This window comes from Dama dama, chromosome 3, assembly GCF_033118175.1.
Source record: "Dama dama isolate Ldn47 chromosome 3, ASM3311817v1, whole genome shotgun sequence".
NCBI classification, from domain to species: Eukaryota; Metazoa; Chordata; class Mammalia; order Artiodactyla; family Cervidae; genus Dama; species Dama dama.
The window spans coordinates 65,822,960-65,835,256 of NC_083683.1; the positions used below are offsets into that span (position 1 = coordinate 65,822,960).

General features: G+C 33.4%; 1 protein-coding gene across 6 annotated transcripts in view; it reads right to left on the reverse strand.

The window, feature by feature from the left end:
* Positions 1–12,297, reverse strand: part of MON2 (MON2 homolog, regulator of endosome-to-Golgi trafficking) — a 113,026-nt gene that overhangs the window by 53,974 nt on the left and 46,755 nt on the right. For all 6 annotated transcript variants that reach the window (XM_061130934.1, XM_061130944.1, XM_061130927.1 and 3 more), the window contains 10 exons: positions 11,831–11,967; positions 10,897–11,050; positions 4,983–5,218; positions 3,159–3,240; positions 2,428–2,612; positions 1,530–1,642; positions 1,075–1,179; positions 642–722; positions 490–563; positions 310–400 (listed from right to left, as the gene is read on the reverse strand). In XM_061130934.1, the coding sequence (XP_060986917.1) occupies positions 310–400; positions 490–563; positions 642–722; positions 1,075–1,179; positions 1,530–1,642; positions 2,428–2,612; positions 3,159–3,240; positions 4,983–5,218; positions 10,897–11,050; positions 11,831–11,967 (1,258 nt within the window). The remainder of the gene's footprint in view (positions 1–309; positions 401–489; positions 564–641; positions 723–1,074; positions 1,180–1,529; positions 1,643–2,427; positions 2,613–3,158; positions 3,241–4,982; positions 5,219–10,896; positions 11,051–11,830; positions 11,968–12,297) is intronic.

The window sequence follows — 12,297 nt, forward strand, 5'->3', positions numbered from 1 at the left end:
TATAAACGTGGTGTTCAATTTTTCTTTATAGAAATATTTTTTAGAATATTCAGCACACAAGTGGACACGATTTAAAATCATGATACATTCTGGCACCAGGAAAGCAAACTACTGGCACACACCACAAGCCGAAGAGCATCCTCTTCACTCTCCCTTCAGAGAGCCACCACAAATATAAGAACCCAAAGGAGCAGGGCTAGCCCACAAGGTGTTGTTCCCACATGTAAAACACTAAGATCCTAGTGAATATACACCTTATTCAACAAAATAATGTACCACATTTAACACAGAAAAGGAAGAGTATCACACCTTATTATTTCCATAGGCCATATCCATGGCTTCTAAGGATAAGGAACAAAGTGCATTTATTAAATGGTGCAATGATACGTCATCAAGATACCTAAAATAAAAATGAAGAAATAAGATATTCTCATCTAAAATATACAGCTAACAATAATGTTTGTATCAATTTTAAAAACTGACTCTTACTGTGAGCTTTCAAACAGTCTTGAAAGTATATTGGAAATCACTGGTAAATCTGTCATCACTGCTGTTGTTAGCACCTGAGAGAAGAAGAAAATTAAATGTAACATATAAACATTCTGCAAAACACTAACTGAGTAAGAATGACTAGAGCTTACTGTACTGGGCCCTTCAACAGCTCTCCCAGGTTTCAAGGCACCACCACTACTAGGCTTTAATCCCAGAATCCATGCAAGATGCTGTAAAATTAAAAAAGAAAAAAAATCAGAACACAGAAATTTATAAACTTACAAAAATTCCAATAACTAAAACTAAAAATCAGACTAGGTATCTAATAACTAAATTGAAATCAGTAATACATTCATACAAAATACTCATTACATCAAGCATAGGCAGCAGAACAGGCCATTATGAGAGACATCCCATCACTTCATATAATGTGAGCCATGTCTGGTTTTTTTTTTCCGACTTGTCCTTTTTCATACTTACTGCCTATTCAGGCCTGCCCAAAGCACTGACCGGCATTGATGAGTTTAACTGATAGAACCTGATAAAACAACACTGACCTCTGACCCAGAGGCTACAACATACCTGTAGAGTTGCCAAGACAAGTTGCCATGATGTCCCAAGAACAGCCCCATGGCAGTGTGCCAAGTTAAGTAAAGTCCTCATACACTGGATATTTTTGGAAGTCAGCTATATTAAAAAAGGATATATTTGCAAGAACTGTTATGCATTCTCAAAAATTATAAGCTTATAAAAAGTACTATCATATTCAAATATTTTCCAATAAAAAACAAAAATTTTAAGAAAAGAGGCTTGGATGATTTTGTACAGAACAAATTCATTTGCTTAAAAACTGTGTTGTCACAGTTGGTTACAACAATGTCACTATTTATCTAGTTTCTTCTAAAAGTATCATTCAGATAAAAGAAAGAAAATAAGTATAATGACAAATTTTGAGAAACACACAAAAAAGGTACAAAAGGTTTCCTTGATAGTTAATTGGTATTAACTGGTTACCTAACGAAGAAAAAGTACTTTACCATTACTGTCCCTTGAGGCTGGACTGCTAGTGGTTGACCCACCGCGACAACTTGCTGGTGAGATTCACTTGATGGACTGATCATCATAACACTCTGGCCCTGAATGGAATATGCTAGAACACAAAGGAAAACCTAAATAATTAAATATAATTTTCATACTGTACTCAAAGCAATGTTATATTTTAGAACATTAATTTGATCAAACTAAGTTCAACTATGACATTTATTTAGTTACCTATTATCCATATGCAAACATTTTAAAAACTCAAGAGGTGCAAAAACAAAAACAAGTTAAGCAAATATTAAGTAATTTTCTAAATAAGTTTAACAAATTATAAAACTTTGATAATTGCCTTACAAGCAAAATAGAATTTAGGACACTTAGTATTTTAAACATACATTCCCAGTAAACTTTTCTACTTAGAGACCAATACTCACATTTTTAGTCTGAAAACTGAACAGCACATTGAAATTTACCCATATTGCCTGTAACAAACTTGAATGTTTCTAAGTATTCAACAAGAAAAAAATATTTTTTCAATGTCAACTTAATCTAAGTGGTGGCAAATATTACCATTCTACTAGTTCTATTAAAAAAACAAAACAAAAAAACTCAACCATTCCCATTTCAGTAGTACGCTAGAGTTTACAAATGACTTTTAGATACATCTTCTTTTATCCTCGAAATTATTATTTAAAATTGGTATTATTCTCCCTACTGCTACCCCCATTGTTTTAATAAGATAGAAGAAACTGAGGCTCAGGGACATTAACTTCTCGCAGAAGTCAGAGTCAGGGAGTAGAAAAATAGAGGCTTGAAATCAGAATTTCTATAATCTCTTCTTACACTATGTCACCCCACATGATGAACAGAACTCTAAAGAAGCTGAAATCTTACATTTGTTGGAAAGTGTGGCTGCAGTGGTGGTATTCAACACAGTAAGAGCATAATGGGGAGGCAGGGAACCTTTGCATATTGCAGTTATAAAGGCATCTCTTGAAGTTACAAGGCCCAGTCTTCCACAAAGAGCAGCCATAGTCAACTCAGCTTTTAAAATATTCTCAGTAGCAGCTTCATCTGTGCTGAAAAGACAAAGTATTTTATTTAGTATGATTATTTTTAGGTATGCTGCCAAATGAAATTAGGTAGTCAGGAAAGTTTTAAGAAAATCTATTTTAAAAACTCAAAATCGATCTTCTTTAAGGAATTTTAACTAATAAATGTCTGAAAATTTGAACTGGATAAAAGCAATTTATGACACACATTCATTATTGAAGAAAATAATCAAGAACTCAAAGACATAACTTAAAAATATCAAGCATTTTAAAATCAGCAAATTCCATGATTCTGAAGAAAAACATCAAAGAAACTGATTAATATAATTATCTTAATTTTAAGCAGTAAAGCTTAAAATGAAAAAGGCATTCTGTAATTTTGGGATTGTATTTTCCATTATAACATGATGGAAGAGGGGGATGGCAGAAAAATAATAATATTCTATAAACATATAAAACTAGTATTAGGAAACAATTCTCAGGATAAATTTAAATACACACTTTAAAATGGTTTGTTGCTACTTTTTTTTTTTACCTGCCACATGCAATATAAAACTTACAAAGACTTAATACCTGGCATCAAGGAGGAGTGACAGGGCAGCAAGAAGACCACACCAGCAGGCATTCACCATTTCTTCCCAAACAGCTCTACTAACTTAAAGGAAACACATGCAATATTTAATAATTACAAATGTCACAGTACTTTACAACACTCAAATTCTAAAACCCCCCTCATCACTTGATAATATAGCAAATATTCAAAAAACAACTTTGTCGTTAAATACTAAAGCTATAACCTTTAATATATATCTGAATAAACGAAAATTTTAAAACCATACCAGTTTCAGAATTCAAGAAATCTTTTTTTTTGCCACATCCCGTGGCTTGTGGGATCTTAGTTCCTAACCACTGGGCCGCCAGAGAATTCCCAAGAAGTCTTAAAACTAAGTTGTCTTAAAATATCAATAATAAGATCTTTCTGTATACTGACTGATACCTTTAAATTATACATATAAAATCAGTTCCTACCCCCTTCCATTTCATTGGGCCAAACTTTCAGCCTATGCAACCAGTTGGCAATGTAAAACTGTAATAAGCAAGCTCAGCCAAGAGACTGGTTACACACAGTGGAAATCATGCAAATGAGTAAATACATGAGTAAAATAGGATCAAGTTTCTTACTGTTGGAGAAGGAAATACCAAAAATAGCAAATTAAAAGTACGTCATGTAGCATTAAACTAGAATTGGAAAAACTGGGTGTGTCCTTATGCTATTTAAAATAGATATATATTTTTTAACTGTACAGAAATGTGTGCTCATATATGTGCGTATTTCCTATTCAAGTAGCAGGAAGCATATCTAGTGTCCATGCATTAGTTTATAAACACTGCACTCCACTAAAATGAACTAGAGCTCCCTGGAAAAATAACTTATCCCTGGATTATACAAGAAAAATCCAAGATGAGCTTAGAGCATTTTACTGTATCAGACAGTAAAGCAGTGGTCAGAAAACAACAAAAGAAGGTGGGATGATAAAAGGACACAGAAGCCAGCATGAAAGGGGTCCCACGTGGCCGTGTCGTGGATAACCGAGAGTCGAATCAAATAATGACAATCACAGATTGTGCTGGTAACACTGAAAAAAATAGGAATACAAGGGTCTCTACTAATATAAACAAACACATGAAACAAAATAAATCAGGAAGGGCAAGCTCTCCTCGAAGACGTCTCGAAGTATTTCTATATAAAAAGTTAATTAACTTTACACTGAAGAAAGGATGCAGACATCACATTAACCAAATGATAAAGTTAACAGCACTGGTGTATAGCATAGCAACATTTCTGTGGCAGCTCTGCCAAAAATCAATCTATTAAATCTAATTATGAGGAAACAAAAATAAACCCAAGTTGACTGGCCTATCTCTTCAAAAATATCAAGGTCATATAAAACATGGAAAAATTAAGGAATTGTTTCAGACTAAAGAAGGGTATAGAGTCATGGAACTGAATTCAACATGTAACCCTAAACCATAACAGACACTACTGGGCAAATGACAAAATCTGAAGGACATCTGGGATTTGATGACATATTGAACTGATGCTAAATTTCTGATGGTGACTATACTGTGGTTATGTAGGAAACAGTTCCTATTTTTAGAAAATACACTTTAAAGTATTAAGGGGTAATGGGGAATTATGTCTGAAACTTTTTCTCAAATAGTTCAGAAAAAAAAATGTTTATATATATAAATAGAAAAATAATGCAAATATGGTAGTGTTAACAATTGCGATAGAATGGTGAAGAATATATGGAAATTATTATTTTTGCAATTTCTCTGTAACTTCAAAATTATTCCAAGATAAAAATTTAAAATATAGAATCATAATAAATATACCTATTTCCTTATCCATCTGGTCTGATGTTGACTGTAATTCTTGCTGTTCTGATGACTGTGTAGGCGAAGAAACTGCTTCAGTGGTTGTAGTCTGACATTCTGTTTCAGCTTCTCCTAACTCTCCTTCAATCATACTAGTGATTCCACGTACAAGGTCCAGCAAACAGTGGAATGCCACAGACATAGCATAACCCTCTGGGATAGTTGGGGGCTCAACTTTGTCCAACATCTCTAGGCTGAAATTATAAAAAAATCAGGTATTTAATGAGAAGCCAAAATAATGAAAATATATACAAATCTATTTCCATAATTTAAGATTACAGAAATTAAGATTAATAGCAAAAGTAAATGGCCACCACTAGATCTGCTTACTTTGGAGAATGGTCCCATAATGGTATTCTAAGAAACTGATTTGAAAAGTTAAGGCCTGACCAGTGTCATAACTGATAATAATAATAGTTTATTTTTTGCCTCTCCCCCAAGTTGTGCCAATATTTTCATTAACTGTTGACAACAGAAAAATAAACACATATACAGAACAGAAAAAGACAAAACAGATTACAAACCGTCTCAAATTCTGACTTCAGTGCTTTCAAAATAAGGTGCTATATAGAAGGGTAATAAACATGGACCTACTGTACGTCCTATAGCACAGGGAGCCATACTCAATATCTTGTAATAATCTAAAATGGAAAGGAATCTGAATATATATATTCTTTTTGTATATTCTTTGTGTATGTACATATACATATATCTATTTATGTGCACTGCTGAATCATTTTGCTGTATACCTGAAAATAACACAACATTGTAACTTAACTATAATTTTTAAAAGGAAGTAAATGAGGTGCTATAAAATCAAACCAACACTATAAAGAAGAAAAGATGTGTTCTTACTAGGGAAAAGCACTGCTGTGAAATAGCCCGCTCATCTGTCATCCCATCATCTTAGATACAATCTGTCAACAAGGTAAGATCATATTTAGAGCATCCGTGTGTCACATTCAAGTTTTAGAGCAAGTTATACTCCATCATTTGGAGAAGGAAATGGCAACTCACTCCAGTATTCTTGCCTGGAGAATCCCTTGGACAGAGGAGCCTGATGGGCTACAGTCCATGGGGTCACAAAGAGTCGGACACGAATGAGCAACTAACACACATACTCCATAATTAGCACATAGCTTTCAGAAGGAAAGATGAAAATCTTGTTTTAAATCATAAACAGGGAACTGTCATTTTAAATTCCTTAAAACTGAAGAAAGAATAATTCAATGAGGGGAGAACTGATGGATATTCACATTAAAAAACAGTGGTGTTGGAGCCCTACCTCATACCTCACTGACTCATACCTCATAGACTCAAAATGAACCAATGACCTAAACGTAAGAGCTGAAGCTAAAAACTCTTAGAAGAGAAAACAGGCAAAAGTCTTTATGACTTCAAATCATGAAATGGTTTGTTAGGTATGATACTGAAATCCATAAGCAAAAGAAAAAACAGATGAGCTGAATTCATCAAAATTGAAAATTACTGTGTTTCAAAGGACACTATCAAGAAAATGAAAAGACGATCTACAGACTGTGAGAAAACTTTTTCAAATCATATACCTGATGAGGGACTAGATCTTGACTATGTTAAGAATCTCTACAACTCAATAATAAAATAGCAACTCAATTAAAAAGGAGCACAGGATTTGATAAGACATTTCTCCCATGATGATATATATAAATGGCCAATGAGCAAATGAGAGAGATGCTCAATGTCATCGGTCATTAGAAAATGTAAATTTGAAATACAGTAAGATAACACTTACCCACTAGGACAGCAATAATCAAAACACAATAACAAGCATTGCTGAGGATGTGGAGATATTTAAATCCTCATCCATTGTTGGTGACAATGCAAAATGGTATGGTCATGTGGGAAAACAGTTTGGCAGATCATCAAAAAGTTAAACATAGAGTCATTATATGACCCAGCAATTCCACTCCAGGTATATATTCAAGAGAAATGAAAACATATGTCTATGCAAAAACTTGCAGGCAGATGCTCATAGCAGCATTATTCATAGGCAAAAAGTGGAAGCAACCCAAATGCCCATCAACCGACAATCAACAAACGTGGCATAATCATATGGTGGACTATTATTCAGCTACAAAACAGGAAGTACTAATACAACCTGTAACATGGATGGACCTTACTCAACATTATGCTGAGTAAAAGAAGCCTGACAGGAAAGAGCACTATATGATTCCATCCATATGTAGTATCCAGAGTAAATAAATCAAGAGAGACAGAAAGTAGATTAGTAGCTACTAAAGGGTAGGGAAAGGAGATTGGTGACTGACTGCTTAGAGATATGGGATTTCTTCTGGAGTGATGAAAAAGTTCTGAAATTAGATGGGGCTTATGGTTGCCTAGCTTTTGAATATAATAAACTCATGAATTGTAAACTACAAAGGGGCAAATTTTTATCTTGTTACTTACATATAAAACACAACTGAAATCATTAAAAATCATTGTAAGAAAAGCAATTTCCAATCTCAAATTCTAAAGGTTTCCTAATCATAATCAATATTAGATAAGGTAGGAAGTTTACAAAGATGTAAAACTCAGAATAAACAATTAAAAAAACCTATATATACCTATTATTTACTGAGCAATTACTTTTAGTCTAGAACACTAAGTTTTTTTTTTTTTTAATGTATCTTATTTAAAGCCTCACAAAAACCCTGAGAGATACAATGAATCTGCAGACAGTGACATAGTTATCAGCAGTTTTTAACTCAACTCTGACTCTAAAGCCTATCAATTTAACCCCTATGTGCCAACACTTAAGTATTTTAAAATTTAAGTAATCAATACAATCATATTCATATTATTGATCAAAATATTTAAGCTCACATGAGGAAGTAAAGTTTATGTGCTTAATCTTTCCCAGGCCAATTAGCATTCAGGAACCATATAATAAACAAATCAGTACCAAGCATCTTGTTAGACTGTTCTCAAAGAATATGTCATCTATTGGGAAAATGCATCTAAAGCAGATATAATACTCTAAAGATCAGAAAGTAAAATTCCCAAATTCTATAGTATAGACTTTAAGTGCTAGAGTAGTTAAAAAAAGGTAATTTATACCTGTTTTTATTTATAATTCAAACCTAAACAAAGCCCATACTTTCCTACCTCTCTGTTTCACTGCTCTTTTATTGTAACTATTACACAAATTCCACTTTTAGATAAAATGTAACCCATTTATCTAAACATTTTAAAATTAAGTTCCAGTTGCAAAAACTGTCACAAGCCCAACTTTGAAGGGAGTGTAATAAATCTGGAAGAATATACTTCCATCAATATTATGTAAAAACGACTTCTGTCTATATGTCACTTAGGTTTTCAAATTATTACACACTTAAGCCAATAAAAGAACTGAATACACAATTAAGATTTATATGCATGGCTTCAAAGAAAATTCATTGGAAAAGACTCTGATGATGGGAAAGACTGAAGGCAAAAGGAGAAGGGGGTGGGGCAGAGGATCACTGACTCAATGGATATGAAGCTAAGCAAATTCCAAGCAATGGCTGAGGACAGGGAGGCCTAGCATGCTGCAGTCCATGGTGTCGCAAGAGTTGGACATAATTTAGTGACTGAAAAACAACAAAGAAAGCAGTGAAAATTGTATTATACTAATCCTCACAATGAATGAATTAAAGACACCAATTCAACAGGTAAGTCTCGATGTGAACATACTAAACCATTTACAAAAGAACCCCCAATATTTTCTGGCTATTTATGATTTCAGAAGTGAGTAATCTCAGTATCTATAGTGCTAAAAAAAACCAATAAGAGCAACAACAATAAAAAACTATTTATGTGTTCTCTTAGAGATTTAGTTCAACCTTGTCTTAAAGATAAAAAAAGATCAAGTGAAATAAAATGCTCTACTCAAAATCATAATATTTAGTAGCAGAATTAGTTAAAATCCAAGACTCTTAATTGATGAGGATCAATAAACAATTTGTTTTACAATTTTATTAATAAAAAAGCAATTCTACAATTTGGCCAAGTACTTACTCTCCTTTCATTTGTTTTTATTTTTCTTCCTGTATCATTTATCTTCACTCTTTCCTTTTAATTGTGTCTTTGCTTAATCTTATTTCCCCAGATATATCCTTTCTGTTCCTGTCTTCAGTGTGGTTACTCTCTACGCCCTTATAAATTGCTTTTTTTTTTCAAACAGTTAATCACTACCCAAGGTGATACTGTATGTTTGTGTCTTTACTGACTACCTCATTCACCAAAATATCAGGTCCACAAGAGCAGCAATTTTGCTCTGTGTTGGGATTGTTTCAGTTTAAAAAAATGACCCAGAGAAATGAGTAAGGTAAATTATTAATATCTCCTTCACTGCTAGAAATCTGATTTTTTTACAACTTGATATTCCAGTATACTGGAGTATACACCAGGGGCTTCCCTGGTGGCTCAGTGGGTAAAGAATCCGCCTGCAATGTGCAAGAGCTGGGTTTGATCTCTGGGTTGGGAAGATCCCCTAGAGAAGGGAACGGCTATTCACTCCAATATTCTGGCCTGGACATTTCCATGGACTGTATAGTCCATGGGGTCGCAAAGAGTCAAGACACTACTGAGTGACTTTTACTTTTTTACTTTCTTTTTACTTTTACATTCACTCCAGTATACTCAAATTATTAGTCTTTACAGCAAGGCAAAGCATATATGAGACATTTAGTAACTTTAATGTCTTTTAAATGACTAAGAGTAACAATATTTCAGTCTTCCATGATTCTTTACTTTTACAATTTCAGGCAAAATAAAAAGATGCACAGTGAAGTATCCTTGTGATAACACAATGCAGGCTGACACACCACATAAATTCATGATTTAAACTAGTCAGAGACGCTGCTTCATACTTTCAGTCTTGATTTGCTGTCACTGGAATACTGTTTTAATCATGCGTATCAACTGCAGCTGCTGTTTAGTCGCTACGTCATGTCTCACTCTTTTCAACCCCATGAACTGCAGCCCACCAACTTCCTCTGTCCACGGGATTTCCCGGGCAAGCATACTGGAGTGGGTTGCCATTTCCTCCTCCAGGGGATCTTCCCAACCCAGGGATCGAACCCACGTCTCCTACCTGGCAGGCATATTCTTTACCTGAGCCACCTGGGAAGCCCTTATGTGTATCAGTTACTCAAAAATATATTAATTAAACTGCCTCACAGTTAACTGTGGCAATGTTAAACATATGTAGTATTGCTTGCTTTATCTATGTAAGCACTAAGTTTGCTATCTCAGTTCATTAAGGTTTAAGAAAAAATCAACAATACACAGCTAAATATGTAAAAACTGTTGTTAAACTGAAAAGGGCTAATAACAAAAATTTTAAAATAACACATGTGGAATCCATTAAACACTTTAATTAATTAAACTAAAAGTTCTGTGTTAAACCCTTAAAGTGTAGTCAGTTAAACACTCAACTGTTTTCACATATAGAATCCTGAAAGGTAGATATATCACTACTCCCATTTTATAGTTGAGGACACTGATATTTTTAAATAAGTAAACTAATTTGCCGAGAGTTACTCAGTATCAGAAGACCTAAGTCCATAAGGCCTGAAATCAAACCACAAAGTTAAACTGAAAAGTCATACAGAACAAGTGAGTAGGTCCTTAAAAAACCACATTGTTTTATAATGCTGTTAACTGTCGTCAAGTAGAACAAAAGAAAACAAAATCCAGTCATAGATAAAATTCTCAAAAGATGACAAAAGAAATCACTTCTTAATTATGTTAGAAATAGTATGTTTAAAATTTTAAGTATAATGCAGAAAGAAATACCTTTAGTATAAAATATAAACTCCATTCCTTACAAAATAATGCAACTACTACTTACTACGTTGCTTTAGCACTGCCTTGTACTGTTACAGTCAGAATAGGTATCCAAGTTCCTCTATATTCAAATGCTGGTAGCAAAGTAACACCTCCACCAATCCCCAACATTCCTGAGTTAGCTGGTGCTGAGACAGGGCCACCTGAATTATTGTTACCTGTTAGATAAGGGAAAGCAACCAAAGATACCAATTTACTTAAGTACAAATCTGTAATATTCAAACACCTGGTCAGTTTTTTAATACTATACTGTAAGAATGGATAATGCACAAATAAATGAAATTTATCAACCCTATTTTGGTTACTAGAGCATCTCCTGGTCTCCCCAAAACACCATTTCCTTCCTTATATCAAAGGTACTAATAACTAAAAATAATGACAAACATTGTAACATATTTTTGTTAAATCACCTTTTAGTAGAGGTAAGAGTAAAGAATAAAAAAGACCACTAATCAGAAAGTAAAAATTGAAAGTGAAAGAAGTTAAAGGGAATAAGAAGTTATACACTGATTTTCAAACTTAAATTATGTTCACCTGTTTTGTTAAAAGAAGGACTGACAGATACTACCTTAGTAGTAACCACATTCTTTAAAGAGAGGCACCAAATGAAGATTCTTCTAAAATGAAAATTAGTACCTAAACTTGTGTTCGTATGTGACGAGAGGAACTGAAAGTATATTAGAGAAGAAAATATATTCTAGAAAGAAATAAACACAGCTACCTCAGTGTGATCAAATTACTCTTTAAGTGTAAGTCTTTATACTTATATATAAAATATTATAAAGAAATCTTATAAAATATTATAAAGTAAACGTATATAATACACTTAGGTAACCCAAATTTCTCTAGTCAGAAGATTTCAATCAGTATCCTCTCAGAATAGTGAATACTGTAGATTATGGCAGGATATAAAAACCAAAACGTGACTTAGCCTTTACCAGCTTGATTTGTTGCAGCAGGACTTCCGGTGGGAGGGACAAGAAACAAGGACTGGATGAAAGAGCCCAGTGCGTTCACAATATCACGGAAAACCTTGGTGGAGTGCTGTTTCATGTCATAGGACTGGCAAAATGACCTGTAAGATAATTTTAAATGTTTCTAGAGAAAATATATATTAAAATTTTTAACATTTTTTAATAGAAAATAATGGTGGTCAATCAATCTCAATGCTATACTTAAAACTTCTTCATTATACGTGAGTGATTTTACTAACTCTGGACAAAGGTTCAGAATGAGGTCAGTGTCCTAAAAAAATTATCTTGGTCATATTAACTCAGTAAATTCAACTGATAGAAATCACTAATCACACTTTTTGTCCATACTTACACCCCTCTATTTACATATTATATACAATTTTCTTTGTTTAGAAATCATTATTTGGAAATAAATAAACTTTCCCTAGTAG